General features: G+C 39.7%; 1 protein-coding gene across 1 annotated transcript; it reads left to right on the forward strand.

Annotated features, from left to right (window-relative positions):
• The first annotated feature begins 865 nt into the window (after positions 1 to 865).
• On the forward strand, positions 866 to 19748 carry LOC130929827 (uncharacterized). Its single transcript, XM_057857388.1, has 9 exons — positions 866 to 1722; positions 2967 to 3191; positions 3273 to 3431; positions 7338 to 7409; positions 10817 to 11878; positions 11997 to 12107; positions 13453 to 13502; positions 15932 to 17048; positions 17830 to 19748. The coding sequence occupies exons 1-9, from the start codon at positions 1102 to 1104 to the stop codon at positions 17962 to 17964; spliced, it is 3552 nt and encodes a 1183-aa protein (XP_057713371.1). The 5' UTR covers positions 866 to 1101; the 3' UTR covers positions 17965 to 19748.
• The last annotated feature ends 611 nt before the right edge of the window (positions 19749 to 20359 follow it).

The raw sequence follows: 20359 nt of genomic DNA on the forward strand, positions 1-20359 counted from the left end.
TCTAATATATTTTTTAAATTTAAATAATATGGGACCTTAATGGAAAAAAGAGGGGAATCCAACCTTTAATACAAGTGCATTCATTCAGTGGGGAAAAAATCCCACATAAAGAAAAAAATTATTTTACATCAAATAATGTGTGTCACAATTATTAGCACCCCTGGTGTTAATACTTTGTGCAACCTCCTTTTGCCAACAAAAAAAAAAAAAGGTCTAGGGACTGAGATGACCATGGGAGGAGCTTTATTTTGTGTCTGGTGAATCATTTCTGTGTAGATTTGGCCATATGTTTAGGGTCATTGTCTTGCTGAAAGACCCAGTGACGACCCATCTTCAGCTTTCGGGCAGAGGGCAACAGATTTTGATTTAAAATGCCCTGGTATTTCAAAGCATTCATGATGCCGTGCACCCTAACAAGGTTCCCAGGGCCTTTGGAAGCGAAACAGCCCCACAGCATCACTTCACAGTGGGTATGAGGTGCTTTTCAGCATGCGCATCTTTCGTGGCACGCCAGACCCACTTAGAGTGTTTGTTGCCAAAAATTTTGCTCAATCTTGGTCTCATCTGACCAAAGCACACGGTCCCAGTTGAAGCCTGGGACCGTGTGTATTTTTGTGTGAAAAAAAAAATCCCTTAACGGAACCTTAACGACTTCACTTTAATGACTGTATTTGGGTAGTTACGACGCTGTCAAGTTTGTAGTCCAATTTAGCAAGCGAGAAAAACCGCAAACAGCTTAATGGAACAAAAGCACTCGTTACAAAAAATATGCCCAACGTCACTATGGGGGAAAACTGCCATAAAACAGGGAAGAAAAAGTAAAATGCATATTTTATAGTTGCGATTACTCTGTAAAAATTTCTGGAGTTGTACGCAAAATTCGACAATATTTTTTTTATTTTGAATTTATGACCGGAAACGTCATGAACCAGTTCGTGTAGAGTGTGGAGGGTGAACTGCCAGCTGTGACTGACCACATGCAGAGTGCCTTAGTTCAACACTCACATTAATAAACACGTCATTGCCACTCGAAGTGAAGAAGCGTAACTTGTTTGCTCTTCCTGGTATAATATTATAAAAGAGGAAAATTGTCGCCACACGATGAACAGAGGAGGAGATAGATGCGTAAAGAGTGCGCCCCGGAGCCAGAAGACAACTAATAAGGTGTCCCGACAGGTAACCGTCCTGAAAAAGAAGAAAGAGTCCACGTCTAAAGACAGCCTAAGCGGTAGTGAGCCAAGTGGATCATCGGCAAGTCATGTTGACTCGGTGAAGTCAATGACAAAATGTCCAGGCAGCGCCGTCACACCATGTGGAAAAGGAAGCCCCGGTGCCGGGAGGAAACTCTCCGACGCGAGCAACACCTCCGAGGACCTGAGCAAAGACTCCGGCTACTTGTCGGGGAAACCCTCCTCCGACAGCAGCTCGGAAATATCCGATTGGACGTGGGAGGGCTACAAGCGCGACTGTCCCGTCAGCGACGAGGAATTAAGCTCGACTGACGGGGGATTTTACAAGGGACCGGTCAGTAGAGTCAAAGACGACGGCAAAGGGCGCGTTCAAGCTGCGGGGACCGCCAACTCTCCTACGCTGGATGCTGCCGGAGGAGCACTCACTTTGTGGAAGTCCACGGGGGCATTTATGGATCTCATCATGGCGGAGACCACCGATGACCTGGTCAGGGAGGTGGAAGATGTAAGGTCAGAGAATGAGTATTTGAGGGTAAGATCCTTTAATTCCATTTACTATAGTCATGAACTCATTCGCCGCCATTGACTGCGATAGACGTCAAATTGATTTCAACAGGGATAGTTGTCAGTTGATGATCCTGTTTTAGTGCAACTGACAATAATAAATCACCAATCTACCAAATTAAGCTACCAAAGTACCATGATAAAAATCAACATGACAATAGCGTAGTAGGCCCAAGTGTACATATAATATTTATTGTTTTATTCATGTAATATTTTTGATAAGTTTTCAGTATTTAATAGTAGGTGGTAACCCCACCCCAATCCCATTGGTTCCAGCCTCCCAATAAGTGACAATGTTTTTAACCCTTCCACAGGCAGTTGTCACTACAGTGGATAGCTCTTCAAAATTTGACATGATAAACATTGGATAATAAATACTACAGCAAGTGACTTTAAAATGATAGCAGACGATATTCTGGACACAAATCCTCCCAAAAAAGTATCATCAAAGGCTTAATAATGAAATTAGATCAAAACTTGTCCTTCTTTCTCAGCTGACTTCGGCTTGCATTACAAAAAAAATCTCCAAACAGAACATGATGTCACACACAGAATAAGCTGCAGATTTTTGCTGTCTGCTTGCTTGCTATCCATAGGCTGTCTTTTCTCTTTTTGCATTATGACCGTTCTGTTAACATGCACTAGCTTTACCAGAAAGCAGGACGTCAATTCTAGTTTTGATGTCACAACCAGAACTGGTGGATGTTCCCTGATTGATTGCTCTGGATGGAATAATTGTACAATTGTTTAAAAAAAAAAAAAAAAAAAAAAAAAAAAAGCCACATTTGAGTGCCATTTTTTTTTTTTTTAGTTTTCATTTTTTGTGTGTGTGACATGGTCACCATTTCACAGCACCTTTAACTTTTAAAGGGAAAGTGACTATTTTTGGCCATATAAAAACTCTAAATTTTAGTAATTATTATTCATACAACGTTTTATAAATCAATACAATGCTAATAACATTTAAATTAATGTAATTAAAATGGATAAAAATAGAAATACACTCTTGGTTAATACCTGGTCAATAACACTTATTTTAAAAATTGCAAAAATTGGACTGCGGTGAAGCTCATCTTTACTGTATTGTAAGCCACAAATTATACATTAAAACCATACTTGAAATGAGTTTTTTTTTTCCTGAAAAGGTATTTGAACACTGATTCTTTGTAATGTATGGTACATGAAATTCAGTTAAAAATATTATTGAAACAGGATGAGGTGGAGGAGCTGCGCTGCGAGATGTTGGAGATGCGCGACATGTTCCAGGAGGAGGAGACGCGCCAGCTACAGGATCTGCGCCAGCAACTGGATCAGGCCAACAAGACTTGTCGCATCCTCCAGTACCGTCTCCGTAAGGCTGAGCGGCGCAGCATCAGAGTGGCCCAGACGGGGCAGGTGGATGGGGAGCTGGTCAGGAATCTTGAACATGATATTAAAGTCAGTGTCGTAGTAAAAATGAGAGGGAATCCCTGAGATCACAATTTCCTGATTATGTCGCTATAATGGCTTTTCACACAGGTTGCAAAGAGCGTGTCCTTGCGATTGTACAATGAGCTAGAGGTTGTGCAGAAGAAGAATGGCCAGTTGGAATGGGAGAACGAGATGCTTCGCGAGAGGACACAGGAACTGGAGGTGGCCAAGCATGTCTTTCAGGCTGAGTTGGAGAAAGTCAGAGAGGTAAGACGTTTTACACAACTAAAGTATTGCATTAGGTGCAAATATGTTGTCAAATTCTAAAAGAGCTGCTGCTAAGAACCCCATGGTGAGCCCTCACAGCTGCGCCAAGTGCAGACAGCCACCCCTCCCTCATCCGAAGGACACCGGGATATAAGTGCAGGGGTTGGGCCAGCAGCTGCCCGGTGCCGTGGAGGGTGTGGCGGCTGGGTATGCTGAAGTCTGACCTTTGAGCGCAGCTGACATCCTTGATTGAGAAGAAAAAGGAGTAGAGGGTGCAAGCGAGAGATTACCAAAATAGACCCTAGCTTTTCTGCTTCTATTAAGTCCGGCTAATTCGGGATCAGCATGTATTATGGCATCCGGCAAGGCGGGCTTTGGCGTGCCAGCATGTGACCTACAGTACGGTCATCAATAAATTTGCTTTTACTGATAGGTAACGCTTACACACTTGGAGTGTCTGTGTTTCCACCTTGTATTTACCCTTGAGGCCAACAGGCATTCTTCACTTGTTGCACGTGCCTACTTTAATCCAGGATTCTCTACTTTGGCCTGAGCTCAGTCTGAGACAGCTGCTTGCAGGGAAAATCCACTTAGATTACCTCATCCAGGAGCCCAAAACCCACTTTGAGCATTGGCAACTCTCACACTACATCTGGACTCATTGTCTGAGACTCTGACAATGAACAGTCCTAAAAGGAACTAATGTTTTGCACTATTTCTGCTCAGCTGAAACACCTCACCACTCAGCTGTGTCATTTTGAATAAGAGAAAAATAAAATGTCATAATAAAAATATTTTAAAATACATGTACTGTAATTATAGACAGCAGGATTAATAGTATTTAATGTAGGGCTGTCAAACGATTAAAATTTTTAATCGAGTTAATTACAGCTTAAAAATTAATTAATCGTAATTAATCGCAATTCAAACCATCTCTAAAATATGCCATGTTTTTATGTAAATTATTGTTGGAATGGAAAGATAAGACACACGACGGATATATACATACAACATACTGTACATAAGTACTGTATATGTTTATTGTAACAATAAATCAACAAATGGCATTAACATTCTTTCTGTTAAAGTGATCCACGGATAGAAAGACTTGTAGTTTTTAAACGATAAATGTTATAGTTACAAGTTATAGTAATTTTATATTAAAACTAGGGCTGTCAAACAATTTAAATTTTTAATCGAGTTAATTACAGCTTAAAAATTAATTAATCGTAATTAATCGCAATTAATCGCAATTCAAACCATCTATAAAATATGCCATATTTTTCTGTAAATTATACATATTCTGTAAAATACATTGTTGGAATGGAAAGATAAGACACAAGATGGATATATACAGTGGGGAGAACAAGTATTTGATACACTGCCAATGGGAAAATCCATTGGCTGTGTATCAAATACTTGTTCTCCCCACTGTACATTCAACATACGGTACATAAGGACTGTAGTGGGCATTTCACTCTACTGTCATTTAAATCTGTCTATGCTGTCCTCACTCCGAAGCGTCTACTTTTTCCAAAGCTAGACAGCTAGTGAACGACGCCTTAATAATCAGACTTCTTCCTTTTTCATCTGATTTATTAATAAAATAGCCTCAAACCATTGTCCTCTTTAGACTGTCATAAAACTACAAAAAAAAAAAGTACACAAGCATTGCATTAGCAACAACGTTAGCTTAGCACGCTATACAGGTTCACTAAACATAAACAAAAAGCGTATCACACAAAAAATAGAACATTTCGCTTACTAACATAATATGTACATTCTTTACAACAACCATACTTACGGACAAATCTTGTCCAAGGATCATATAAGCACAACATTACAACGTAGGCTTCAGCCCGAGACGTCGTGCAGCCATATGAACTGGCAAGAAGAAAAAAAAACCATGTCGCAAAGCGACCACAAGAGTTCGCTGTTGTGCTGCAGCACAAAAAGCCTTGCTGTAAAACTTACCAAAAGGCAGAATACTGTCTGAGCGGGACATGTGCGTTAATTGCGTCAAATATTTTAACGTGATTAATTTAAAAAATTAATTACCGCGCGTTAACGCGATAATTTTGACAGCCCTAATTAAAACTCTCTTCATGTTTTGGTTTTAATAAAATTTGTAAAATTTTCAATCAAAAGTAGAGCTGCGCATGGCCCCCCGCCCCCGATTGTGATTTGTGTACACTCTACCCCCTTTCAATCACTTAGCTTATAGTCTTATAGACACCCCCACCCCCATCCTCTTCTTTCACTGGCCAATAGGCCCCCACATGGTGTAAACCGGAAATACATCTCGCTGACGATAGCACCAGCATATTAGTAACTAATTTAGATGTTCAATGTATTTCTTGTTGTTGTTTGTGTATGTGTTTCTTTTCTTTCTTCTCTTGTATTTCTTTTCTTCTTTCCCCCCATAATCCCTTCCTGTTCGCTGCTTTGTCATAATAAAAAGGTATTTTGAATGATCACAATGGGAGTATGTCAGACTCTCAATGTGAAACATTAAAACTGTTCAGAATCCGGGCACTTAGACTTCCATTCTCTGTGTCAAACAGCTGAAAAGGACAGGTTTAAAAAAAAAAAAAAAAAAAAAATCAAAAGTAGAGTTAATATAATAAGAATAAAAATAACAATAATAAAAATAGAGTGACCAAAGTTTTACGTGTATTTTGCATAGCTATTTTGATATGGAATGCCAGTTCATTTTGCATTGTTGTTTAAGAATAGGGCCTCATTACTATAGACTGAAGTGCTTTTCTTTTTCTGAAAATTTTTTTTTTTTTTTTTTTTTGGAGAGATAGGAATATTATTTTTGTTGTGCTTTCACTAAACGATACTTACATTGGGGAGAGCAAGTATTTGATACACTGCCAATGGGTTTTCCCATTGGCAGTGTATCAAATACTTGTTCTCCCCACTGTATGTTTGTTGTGAAGGAGTTGCCAATAAACGGCGCGGTCCAAAGAACGCCTGTGTCCACTCGCCTTTACTGTATTAAATATATCTGTACATATCTTACCCAAAATACAACAAGAGACACATAATTGCCACTAAAAGAAAAAAAACTTACCGAAATATGTGTGGAGCACAAATAGGAATTTGCGTTGCATTGTGAATACAGCATAAACGTCTCACAACTACTAATTCTCCCACGTTTTGAAGAAATAACATGAGTATGGAACAGCGCTGCCCCCAGGCGGGCGGTGGCATTCTCTTCACTCTTAATGTCCATAAACGGCCTCATTGTATAATCTGTTTGAGGCAATATGCGAGATGGTCATTCACCCAAGCGCCAGCAGAGGGCGGCATAACTCCATAACAACAAGTGAGCTTTTCACTGAACAGTCATTTAAATTTGTCTGAGCGGGACATCTGCGTTAATTGCGTCAAATATTTTAACGTGATTAATTAAAAAAAATAATTAACGCCCGTTAACGCGATAATTTTGACAGCCCTAATTTAATGATGAGTAAAGTGGTTTTATTTGTTTATCCTGCTGTGCATGTCAAAGTTTTATCAAGACTGTTCAGATTTACGTGCATTTGATAGGACCAAAGTGGGGTGCTAGCTACATTCCAGCTTCGCGAGTGGGCCAATTTATCAATCATCGTAAGCCGAATTGGATTTCGACAGAGTCAAACTTTGGTAGTTAAGATGATGGGAAAGTAGATCGCAAAGCGGCGTTCCCGCTGTGCAAAAATAGTGAAATGTTGCTAGAAAAAGAAAAGCTTATAGTGTTGGTAATGTGCTAGGAATTGCGTCACCAAGAAAGGTTTTGTGTGACCTGGATTACAGAGTTTTAAAAGTGAAACAAAAAAAAAGGTACCTTATTTTTATTAAATTCATTCATGAAATGATCTCACTGAAGTCACTATCTCGTATTGTTTTATTTGGCAGAGTTTTATAAAGAAGCGAAGTGCCAGATCAACAGCCGGTAAAACCGAGCGGAGGCTTTCTCAACAGATTGAGGTTTGTTTTTGTTCTTGTCTTGTGAAAATAACTCAAACACAGTTATAAAACAGCGGCGGGCAAAGTATGGCCACATACAGGCAGCTCTGTTATTTAAACATGATTAAGAGTCGGGTAAAAATTTTAGACCACCCGAAGGAAGGGTTATTGTTGTCCTTTTTCTTCTTCTTGGGGCGGAAACTAGAAATGCTACTCATTCATTCAAATTTTGTAGGTATGTTCTCAAAGGATGTATACACATTGATCCTCAGAGACAGATTTTTTTATTTTTATATCTCAAGGCTAATCAATTATATTATTAATTAATAGCGGGTTTAGGGCCAATCCCATTTCTTCCCATTATCCCTCAGCCCTTAGTTTAACAATTTCCATTTGCCCTCAGTTTTCAAGGGCCAAAATAATATTTTTAAAATTTTAATTATTATTTTTAATAATAATATTTTTCATTTAAATGTGTCAACAAATTTTTCAAGTAAAAGTATTTTCTTAAAGGTGACTGGTCATTTTAAAATCTTCATTAAATGTTTTTTTCTACCAAGTGGTAAAGTCAAATTCTTTCTTAGTTCATATTTACAACACCCACCATCTTTTAATACAAGTGAAACATTTTGGCGAACTAATATTTATTGCCTAATGTTAACCAGTAGATTACTAAATTATACACAAAACCACCAGTACAAAATAAACTGATCATTTACAGTAAATAAAAAAAGCGAGAGGGAAAATATATCAAATAAACAGTACATGTGAATTTATCTATTTGGGCAAAATAAGTCATTGTAATTACGAATGCAATACAACCTTGAAAACATTGTGTTTGAATACAATTTATTTATTTTTTCCCAATAGTCTTCGTCTCATGTCATTTTTCTTATCTTATCAGTGTCAAATACAGCAGAATTGCATTCTGGGTCTGTTTTGCTTTGGCACTGATGCTTGTTTTTGTGCATGGCTGCAGGCTGCTGTAAGCTGCTTGTCTGGCGGTGTCGTGTCTGGCAATAAAAATATATCGGATAGCCGCTGATTCATAAGAATTGGCGTAAGGTGCATTTCCATGATGTTAATGATGTCGGGCAAGGCTATTCCCATCGAATGGCTTCATACGATGCTGCAATAAATGCACTAGTATGCGGGAGTGGTCCAGAGTGTCTTAGTCTGCTAAAGTGCTCATTAGCAACATTACAAGAGGCACATTTGATGTGAAAGACATTATAGAATGGATCATGTAATAACGTGTAAAACATGAAAAGTAACGTCAGCTGCTTTACCGAGTAACTAATTACTTTTACATTGAGGTAACTGAGTTACTAACTCAATTTCTTTTTGGGAGAAGTAATTTGTAACTATAACTAATTACTTTTTTAAAGTAAGATTAGCAACATTGACTTGACACCCCCCCCACACACACCTCCACCAAACACACAAACAAGCACTCACAGCCCCTACAGAAATACAACATGGAAGGATATTAGAAGGTTTTTTTCCCCCCGGCTAGCAGCAGCAGCAGCAGCAGCCACTGTAAGTAATGTAAAATGACATCAATGTAGTGGAGGTGGGAGACACACCACTAATTTTACTACTGAAAGTCCGACCTACATCAGAGTTAGCATAACATTAAACTGTGTGAATTTGCTAACATGCAAAACTCAAGTAGGAAGGATCCTTTATGTGTTATCTACTGTTAGTACGTTAATCAAACTGTGAGAAATGTAGTGACCCGAGGTTTACCCCCTTCTACCCAATTTTCATTTTTATTTTATTTATATGGTCTTGAAGCTCAAATGAGCTTTCTTTCTTTTTTTTTTTTTTTTATGGCTGTGCTTATGGACAAAAGCAGTAGAGTTTTATCTGAAGGAAAGGTCCAATTTTATTTATTTTTGTTATTCCCTGACTAATAAGATTTTTTAGTTATATTTAATTTCTTTATTTAGACAGAATGTTGAGTGGTCATAAGACAAATGTTTATTTTTTGCATTCTTCGATAGTTAAGAGATTATTAATATGTTTGTATTTATTGTGTATGCTAATATAATTTATGTTCAAATATTGCAATTCAAATTTGCTAATAAAATCCATACATTTCTTCGGGAAGTTTTCAAAATGTTTATTTCGTAGTTTTTGAAAACAAAGGTTTGAATCGAACGGTGTATCATCTGAACCAATGCATACTGTATGAAAGTTAGTATAAGTCAATATAGAATTAATGCATAGAATAATTTTCCATTGATCATTTAGCCTTTCATTTAATTAGGTTCATATTCGTGAGCATTGTAGCCCTGACCGGCATTTACCCATTCTGTTTGGCCCTTTGTCTCCCTGAGTAAATGCATTCATTAAATCAATGAATGGATGTGCCAGAATTTTCTGCAGTTAAATGTGGAGAAGACAGAAGTGATCATTTTTTTGGGCTGAAAAAGGAAAGGTCAAAGATAAGCAGGCACCTTAGCACAATGTCACTTACAGCTACAAATCAAGTCAGAAACCTTGGCGTAATTATTGACTCAGACCTAAAATTTGATAGCCATCTAAAGTCCGTCAATAAATCTGCTTAAAATATAGCTTCTGACTCAATAAGACATGGAAAAACTTATGCATGCATTAATTTTCAGCAGATTGGACTATTGCAACGGTTTATTTACAGGTCTTAATAAAAAATCAGTCAGGAAGCTGCAGCCAGTACAGAATGCTGCAGCCAGAGTCCTCACAAATACAAGGAAACTGGACCACATTACACTGGTTTTGAAATCGTTACACTGGCTTCCAGTGAGTCAAAGGACAGACAATAAAATACTACTGCTCGTCTACAAAACACTTAATGGGCTTGGACCAAAATAAATGCTTGATTTCTTAGATTCGTATGAAACATCTAGACCCCTAAGGTCCTCTGGAACCGGTCTCCTGTATGTTTGAAGAACAAGAACCAAGCAGGGTGAGGCAGCATTTACCGGTAGTTATTATGCTCCTCACCTCTGGAACAAGTTACCTGAAGGTCTGAAGTATGCTCAAACTGTTAGTTCCTTTAAATCAGGGCTAAAAACGCTTTTGTTTAGCACTGCATATTCATAACTGTCTATATATTTCAATCTATTTGCTTTCTATTCCTCTTGTGCTTATCTCCAGTGCTGATTTCAAATATTAGCAGTAGTAGTAGTAGTATTTGTTTTATTTCTTTAAATTCTATTCGTGATTAAATGCAATTTTTATGTTAATTTTACTTCCTATTTCGATTGTCTTTGTTTTTACGATCTATTGATTTTAATGTGATTTTTATGATCTTCATGTGATGTAAAGCACTTTGAATTGCCTTGTGTTGAATTGTGCTAAATAAATAAATTTGCCTTGCCTTGCTTTGCCTTGCCTTGGTCTTTTGACTCTATGTTCTCATACTGGTCCTTTTGTCACTTCAGGATGACAACGATGTCAGGTGCCAGCTCCACTTTGCCAAAGAAGAATTGGCTCTCATGTGCAAGAAGCTCACAAAGTTGGTGTCAGAGAATGAGGTCATGCACGAGCAGCTGCTCAGGTACCGCTCAGCTTACGGGGATGTGGACGCCTCCCAGTTGCCTGAGGAGAAACAAAAATCCCCCTATGCCAGGGAGGCGGAGGTCAAAGTTCACTTAAAACTGGTGGAAGAGGAAGCCATGCTCCTGAGCCGACGCATTGTCGAGCTGGAGGTGGAGAACCGTGGGCTGCGAGCGGAAATGAACGACTTAACAGAGAGAGATGGTGGAAGAGCAACGGAGGAGGAGGACATGAAGAATGTTTTTGATGAACGTCTATCACCTTCCACTTTGAGGAAGAACCGAAAGGAAAGAGGTCAGAGTTCAAAAATGGCAAGTGCTGCACATGATGAAAAGACTGCAGTTGAAACAACATCAGTGTGGAGCCAAGCACAGACTGAAGAGCAGCCCCTTTCCTGTCACATCACAAGAGAAGGACCTGTTGGGGGAGAGTGGGACCCGTTGGAGAGCGTTGCCAACAAGCCACCCGACGGCAGCCTGACAGTGATGCCTGCCGCAGATTACACAACTCTTGCTGCTCTCCGGGATCATTCCTGCATTTTGAGTTCTGCTATCCAGCTCATGAAAACTCAACCCCAAAATGGCCCTAGCTCACCGCTGTCGTTAGTCTTCCCGGGGCCTTTGAGTGAGGCACTGGAGATTCTGCAGGCCATGCTGCAGGCTTTCATTGTGAGGATGGAGGCGTGTCTGAATGGTCAAAATTGCCCTCAGCAGGACGTTTGGGATTCCTACTTGTTCCCCTCTACTAGTGGAGATTGTGCCGTTAATCTAGTCGTTGAAGAGAGAAAGCAGGAATGTAATCAAGTTCTCCAGTTTGATGAGGAGGAGCGAGCAAAACAAATAACGCAAACTTTGCCCCTGAAATGGGACCTTAAAATGCAAGTAGCCATCAAAATTCTGTGGATCCTCCATCATTGGTGTCAAGAATCGGTACAAGAATCAAAAGAGGTGATCAAAGGTTTTTTGGCTAGCTTTTGCAATATAAACTTCCCCATTTGACAAAAACTAAACCCAGGATGTCAAAACATTGTGTCACATATAAATTCTGTGAATTTATCTGATTTAGGCAAAGGCCAAACGTGTGACCGTGTTGCAAGGATTGTTACAAAGCATCGGCGCTGACCTCCAGGAGGAAGCACTCGAAGACCAGTTCGGTGTCCAGAACAAGGAAGCTGAGGTGAGGACAGGGAATGTGGCGGGTCTTCCCACCAGTGATCCGTCTCACTGGCTCTGTGCCTGCTTGGCTGCGCCTCAAGCAGACCCGCGCCAAAGTATTGGGGCTAATCTCCTACACAGGCTGCAGCCAAACAGGCCAAGGGTTCAAATACAATCTGCTGTATGGAAACACACTGAAATCATCCTGCTAAGGTTCAAACCTACTCCTCGAGACATCTTTTCCAAGTGTCAATGTAAGCTAGAAAACAACACATTTGAGTAGATGCAAGCACAACTATCTAGATGTATTTGGCATTAAATAGATTAATTCACTTATGGCTTACTTTTTTCACCTGCGCCCAGAAACGAGAAAAACCAAACCAGAAAAAAAGAACCTCCATTAATGTGATAAATTTAACTTAACTTAATATGTATATAAGTTCAATGTCCTTCGTATGTAAGTATGTTTTTCAGTCATGTATAATTGATTAACACTCTGCCTCATTGAGACTGCTCTTATTGGTCTGTTCCACCCACAAAGGTTGATGGGTAATTTGTTAGAGCACCATTGCAGGACATTCGAGATAATGACTTGTGTATGTGCTGTGTTTAGTATAGCAATCTGTTTTGTACGGTATCTGAGACTCAAGCGCAGCCTGTGGAAGTAAAGGTTTAAAGAATTATGACAATATGTATGTTCCAACTTGCAGTTTATCACATTTTAATGTGAAAGCAATCATATTAAATTGCAAATTAACATGTTAAAATGCTTTTTTTTAAAAAAAATCATTTTAAAATGTCAACATGAATCGTATCACATTACAACACGGAATTCATAATAATAAAACAATCATTTTAACACTTTAACGTGAAACTTATCGTAATAAAATGTTAAACTTTATCATGTTAAATGGTGAAACCAATCACATAAATACATGAAACTCATATTGAAACAAGAAACTTAAAATATTAAAAAGTGATTTTCATGCTTTATCATAAAACTTAGAGGCTTAAAAAGTGACAATTAACTTTTATCGCTTTAAAATGTGAAAATGATCATGATTAAAACACGAAACTTGCCATATTAAAACATATAACTTGTAAATTAAAATGTGAAACCTTGGGATATGGCCTCTGAAAAGGCTCAATTAGTTGCACAAGTCTATTGAAATTTTGGTGAATTTGATATCATTAACAATTACGAATCCTTTCGTTGTTTGCATTACTGTATGTTTTGCTGCTGTAAACTGAGCCAACGTAGCAGGAGAACTCTCAACTGTATTGGCCGGTCCTGCTTTGTGAAAATCCACTTGTCTCGGATAAAGCATGATTTAAAAAATGTCTTTTTTTCCCCCTTTCATGTCCAGCGTGCTGCCTGTGGTGTCGTCACTGACGGAGGAAACTCTGATCACGACAGGTTAGTGATTGTTACATTAAAATTAAGAGTGTTCAAACTTTTTTTCCAGGGGTTTCAAAGGTTCCATTTGAAATGCTGAAAGACACGGTTTGGTATAAATAGCCTTCATGTGAAAATGTTTGCTGAAATAATATAAATATGCAAATCACAAATTTCTTATAACTTTGATTACGGAGAAAATAATGTTTTAACACAGAAAATGACAGCTCATCGGCACCGCCATTTGAGGACAAATGTGCCGTCAGTTATACCCACACTCGGTCTTGCTGGCTCTAACTTATAGACTGTCAGCCAAGATGTGTCCAATGCCAGAGAAGGCAAAATGATGAGGTGTCAGATGAAGTTCGTAACTCAGATAGTTCAAGCAATGAGTCTTTTTCAACTTATTTGCTGGAAAGCCACGTGCTACAGGCTAACAAATTTGACATTGATATTGGCTTTAACGTCTTCATTGTGAAAAGAATCTGCACGTCAATCAGAATAAAGCGACGTAGAAATCAATGTGGGGATGAATCGTTTATCATACTTTTATACTTCTATTACACATTGATACATATCAATGACAAATACTCTGATGTTTGTGCACTCTTTGCAATAAGGTACGTTAGCAGGCACTTTAGTGCACAGCACAACAGAAAACACAGTTACGAAGATGCAAAAATAAAATAGGTGCATATCTTCAAAGTTAATAACCCTGTTCTGGTGTGACGTTTTTTTCTCTCATTTCCAAACAACATTGCCATCGCAGTAGACTAGGAAATTATAAATGTAACTGATGTCATGAGCCACTATGTGAAATACTTGTATTTGACTGGCGAAAACAGTTCTGGCATTTAAAAATGTCTAATGACAGCAATTTTGTCTACTTCCAGGAAATAGTGGCTTTTAATTGACATTTTTCTACACAATTACACATCATAAAAATGAAATATTTTTCTTTTCAAGTTCTTAAAGATTATGATTATAAAGATCATACTTGTTAAGATACGGGGAGGCGTATAATATGGACCCAAACACAGACTTTGAAATTAGGAGTATTTATTACAAAAAGCGAGAACAAAGGGAGCACACCAAAGCACACGAGAGAAAAATGCAAAGCAAAAAGGGCACGAACCGAGCCGCCGAGAGAACTAAGGGGAAGGCGACAATGGCCAGAAAAAGCTGAATCAAATAGCAGCAAAGTCCAACAAAAAATTTACTAACGGCAACGTAATAGCAAAAGGATACAGCTGTAACAGGCAAGTGATCTCCAGACTATGCACACAGCGGTAAGCAAGCAAGTAGAAAGTAATAGTCCGACACTCATACACTGTGACAGCAGTCTTTAAATAACGAGTGCTCCAAATGCGCCACAGGTGTGTGGCACAGCCTCGCCCATCCAGCTGAATCATGTGCTGGAATGGAAAGAAAAGAACTGAGAAGCACATAAACATGACAATGCTGAGAAAGACTCGATCAAAACCTTGTCTTTCCCTTTAAACCAGACATGTCCAAAGTCCGGCCTGGGGGCCAAATGCGGCCCGTAGTCAAATTTCATCCGGCCCCCAGCCTCTGTCATAAAATCAATAAGGTCTGGCCCGCACACAGACTTAATAAATTGGTCAGCAGTACTGCTACCAGCATATGAAGTAGCTTACACACTACATGCTGCTCCTCATTTACCCACTAAAAGGCAGCAGCACTCTAAGCAACATTACCCCGTGTGACCCTTTACTTCCAATTTTCTAAAATGGCGACAATCAACAACAAAAAAGTTGACTACGACGGCCGACGCCTGAAGGTTAGGTGGATATTGGACTATTTCTTTACTAAAATACGCAACAACTGTGTCTGCCTCATTTGCAAAGAGACAGTCGCTGTTTTTAAAGAGTTCAATGTAAGGCGATATTACCAAACAAGACACGCTGACATGTACGACAAGATTACAGGGAAGAAACGCAGCAAGAAATTGAAGCAACTTGAAGCTAGTTTAATTTCACAGCAGCGGTATTTCGCAAGAGCCTGAGAGTCGAAAGAGAACACCACAAAGGCTATTTGTGAGATTGTTGAAATTATTAATTTAAAAAAATAATAAAGCAAATGTGACACACAGAATGGCTGGCTAAAATGTGCTTAAAAATAATGTTCTACGTGAAGGACGTCAGCCAAGGTCGGCCCCCCACATTTTTACCACAGCAAATCTGGCCCCCTTTGCAATAAGTATGGACACCCCTGCTTTAAACTAAAGCTAATCCATCAGTGTATGTGATGATAGGCTAAGTAAAGTAAGTGTTGATATATTTATTCTGAAAATGTATACAATATGGATCAGAATCTTTACATGTATGGTGTTATGTGTCGGGGTTGTTGGAGCACGCCGCACATTTTCACACATTATGGCTAAGGTCTCTCTGGTTGTGGCTTACTTCTGGCCCTTGCTGTGTTTGCAGAACATACAGCTCCATAAGGCAGAAACTTAAGCGGCAGCTTTCTCCACACGCTTACAAGAGGAAAAACTGGTGTTATTTAAGCCTGAAAGCCTCTCTGCTGGACCAAGAGCAGCCTGTTAAGACGTGGGACCATCTCATCATGCCGCTTAGCTTCCCTGACCTCGACTTTGAGCAGATGTTCATGTCGAGAAGCCACACTGCACCAGACAAATCATCTCTGCGCATTTACTACAGTCCCCCATCCAAGCGTCGAGTACAGCTAGCTCAGCTCAAACAAAGCCCCGAAAATGACAGAGAATCTGTAGACACGCAGTCTCCATGGTGCACGCCGCCGACTTCCTTCTCAACCCCTTGCGGGGGCTCTTCAGCCAACCTGAGCGATGACATGAAGGAGATGGCGGCCAGCTGGAGGCAGGTGGCTTATGGTGGCGCAAAGGTGAACAGAGCAAGATCAGCGACCCGGGGGGTGGACATGGCCTGCTCTGGCACGCAGACTCACTTGAGGCCGCTGATGGTGAGTGTCGGCATGCAGACGGAAGGACCCCAGGTGAGAAACAGCCCTTCTCGGGCAGCAGACTCTTCTCTGGTGTCATCCCGCTCTCGCTGTGTCTCCACTTCACTGGACAGACTGACAAGTAGATCAGAGAGGTCCAGGCTTTCTACCTCATCCCCTAAATTGTATCGAAGTCAATCAGCATCTGGTGCCTCGTCTAATACTCGCAGTCGAACGCTGTGGAATCATCAAAGCCACTCTGGCCAACTGAGTCACAGATCTGCAGCAGGACAGAATCTTAGTCCTCTTCTTAATGACCGACCAGACCACAGTCTCAAGCCCCCCAACAAATCCGCGGGTGGTCTGGTCACTGAGTTTCTTCGCCGAGTGAGCGGTCGAGCAGAAAGACCGGTACCTGGCTCGGTCCAGAAGATGAAGAGCAGCCCTGAGCGCATTCCCGTGAGGGCTACTGCATCCTTGTTGCCGAGGAGCGACAGTGTGACCGGGATCGTCAACCACAGATTCATGAGGCAGAGAGAGGATCTCAGTCCAGCCCAAATGGAGGAGAAACGGGCGAATGGGGGTAAGAGAGCCACGTATGGCCTGAGATCCTCCATGGCGGAGGTGAGTTGATTTTAACCTTACTCTACAACTCCTTTACTGAGTGCCTGTAAAACAGATTTCATCTCGCGCTGAAATAGACAATATTTAAATTGTCAAAACTCACCCTTTATATCTAGCAACTTGGCTTGGTGCCTAATAGACTTCGGGCTTCGTGGTATTGAGACCTCATTTTAAAGGTCTCGACTTCCAAAAGTTTTGATCTTGTCTCAGTGGACGGTCTCTGACGTAATGTCTGCAACCTTTGCAGTGTTGTGACTCATATGTCTATTGTTTATAAAAGCACCTAGTACACTAAATCTGTACACGCACTTAAGCTATTTGAGTGTAAAATGCTTTAAATTCTCCAACTCTCTGTCTGCTTCCAGTGAGTATTGATTATTCATCCATGTAACTTGTGGAAGTAAGGAAAAGACGCTACCTGCAGGGCAATTGAGTAAAAGTAATTGTCCTTTCCTGTTCTCTGCTGGTGTTATGGGCTCATTCACCTTAACTAACAGCTTGACATTGTCTCAAGAGCAGCTCCAGATATCATTGCACTATTCCTCCAGCAAAAAATTAAAATATGTAAAAATATGTCCCCAGGAGTAACTGTAATAATACATGCTTAGTATTTAAGGAGTTTAACTGAGAGATCTTTTTAACTTTTCAACCATGTCTCATTTTTAAATCACATTTTTATGGTCTTGGTCTCATCTCTCAAAAAAGTAAAAATATTTGAGAAAATAAGATGCAATATACGATATTGTCAAGTTGTTTTTTTTTTTTTTTAATCTCCTACCAGGATGGAAACTATGACTGCAGTTCCAGCAATACCCTGACCTTCTGCTTCACTCGTCCGTTTCGATCCACACAGAGGCAAACGTCCAACCAAATCAAAGCCACAAGATGCCAAACTGCAAAGTCTAACTGTGAGTGAAGGCCAATTAGAGCCTTAGAGGACACAAAGTTGTTGAAATATTTTGAATAAGGTGGACTGCATTAGATGATGCAATTCATTATTTTTTCTCCTACTGATTACGTTTCGTTGACAGTGGGCCTCATTCATGGCCTAATGCATAGAAATGGGCTGTCTTTGCGCACAATTTTAATGTATAAAGATAATAGAACATCTGTGTAATGTATCGAAAAAAGTGGTGGTTTGACATTGCAAGAGATGGGCAAAGAAATGAAAGAAGACATTTTACATTTGAGGAAATTGTGCTCATTATGATTTTTATCGTATATTTCGGAAATTTGAATAAGTTGTGCTTCATGAGTAGTTGTTTTTCATGTTTTTTCTAAAACTGATTAGTTTGTACAAATTGTGGTCTGAGGAGATTATAAATGTGTTCACGGGTTCATTTAATTAGACATAGATTTAAGAACTTGAATTTGAATTTTGTGTCCAACATTCGAACGTTTCATTTAAAAACAAATTTGTCGATGTACTTTTTGTTTGAGGCCCAATGAGTCAGAATGATTTGATAAGTAATCATTTCAACATTTTAATACCTATAATAAAAAAAATATAAATCAGAAAGGTGCATCAATGCAACTTTTTTTCCCCATCAAAACCAAGCGCAAATGAACCCAATATCAATTCTGAGGTCAAGACAAAGTAAGAATGAGGCATTGCGTAGTAAAGCATGTTTTTTGAACATGATTGATAAAATAAAGTGAATGTCTACCTTTGGACCCTCATATTCTTTGTCTGGAGATCATTTTCTTTTGATTGTTGACGTGCTCCAAGAGGACGCCATACAGCAATTTTATTTGAATTATTTAAAAGGGGTAAGATTGCATTGACTGCTGCTGCTGATTAACATGTTGACATTGTGTTAGGGGTGCGTGGGAAGGAGGGGATCCCAGAACAGACAAACTAGGGTTGCGACAAGTGATATATGTCAGTGTCCAAAGGAGGGAGTACAAGACAGGCGTAGATCGCTCTGCTCGGGATAGCTGGGCCGGCATGAGACGAGGAAGCTTGGAAGAAGGCGGGCATGGAATCCGACAAGGGGCGCACATAAAACAGGTCCTGGGGCAAGAGCAAAAACGAATCGTGAGCCGGTAATCAGAGAGAAGTATCAAACGAATGCGAAAAACAACTGACGGTGGACCCAAACAAGTTGATCTGTCGATGAAGTGGTGACACCCACTGACTTTTAAGGATGGTTGATTGGCTTTGCCAGCACATGTGGCCGTTCCACCTGTCTGTCGTCCAACCTGCAACCAATAAAAAAACGCACACCTGCTGGAGGTGGGCCAGGTCTCAGGAGGGAGTGACAAAGGCCCTAACACATTGACAGAGATATTTGAAGAAGTTGTCACTCCAATTGCAAATACAATATTCCTTTGCTAAATTGTCACTACAGTTTTAAATATTCCTCTGCTTCTATCTACCTCTTTGTTTTCTGCTGACATTCATCAAAAAACAGTGAACTCATCAAATGATACTTCAAATGCTTCAATAAGGTTTAACCAGCAGTGTCCTGTGAAGTATTTTAATTTGATGGTGTTTGATCTTAACTTGAGATACAAAAAGTGCACTACTGATTGACACTGTGATTTTGTTTGTATTTTTGTTTTCGTAGAGAAGTGAAGACTTGTTTTGTTGAATAAACTTCTGATCAAATGTGATATTTGAATTGTATATGCTTGACAATCACCAGCTTACTTTCCACGAGTTTGTTGTGTGACGTTAAATAAAGAAAAATGTACTCACTAAACCAGGGGTGTCCAAACTTTTTGCAAAGGGGGCCAGATTTGGTGTGGTAAAAATGTGGGGGGACGACCTTGGCTGACGTCCTTTACGAAGGACAATATATTTAGTCAAATTTTAGCAAGCCATTCTGTGTGTCACGTTTGCTTTTTTTTTTTTATTAATAATTTCAACAATCTCACAACTAGCCTTTGTGGCGTTCTCTTTCGACTCTCGGGCTGTTGCGAAATACTGCTGCTGTGAAATTAAACTAGCTTCAAGTTGTTTCAATTTCTCGCTGCGTATCTACCCTGTAATCTTGTCGTACATGTCAGCGTGTCTTGTTTGGTAATATCAGCTCACATTGAACTCTTTAAAAACAGCGACTTTTTGCAAATGAGGCAGACACAGTTGCATATTTTAGTGAAGAAATAGTCCAATTTCCACCTATCCTTGAAGTATCGGCCGTCGCAGTCAACTTTTTGTTGTTGTTGATTGTCGCCATTTTAGAAAATTGGAAGTAAAGGGTCACATGGGGTAGTGTTGCTTAGAGTGCTGCTGCCTTTTAGTGGGTAAATAAGGAGCAGCATTTAGTGTGTAAGCTACTTCATATGTTGGTAGCAGTACTGCTTAA

This window comes from Corythoichthys intestinalis, chromosome 2, assembly GCF_030265065.1.
Source record: "Corythoichthys intestinalis isolate RoL2023-P3 chromosome 2, ASM3026506v1, whole genome shotgun sequence".
NCBI lineage: Eukaryota > Metazoa > Chordata > Actinopteri > Syngnathiformes > Syngnathidae > Corythoichthys > Corythoichthys intestinalis.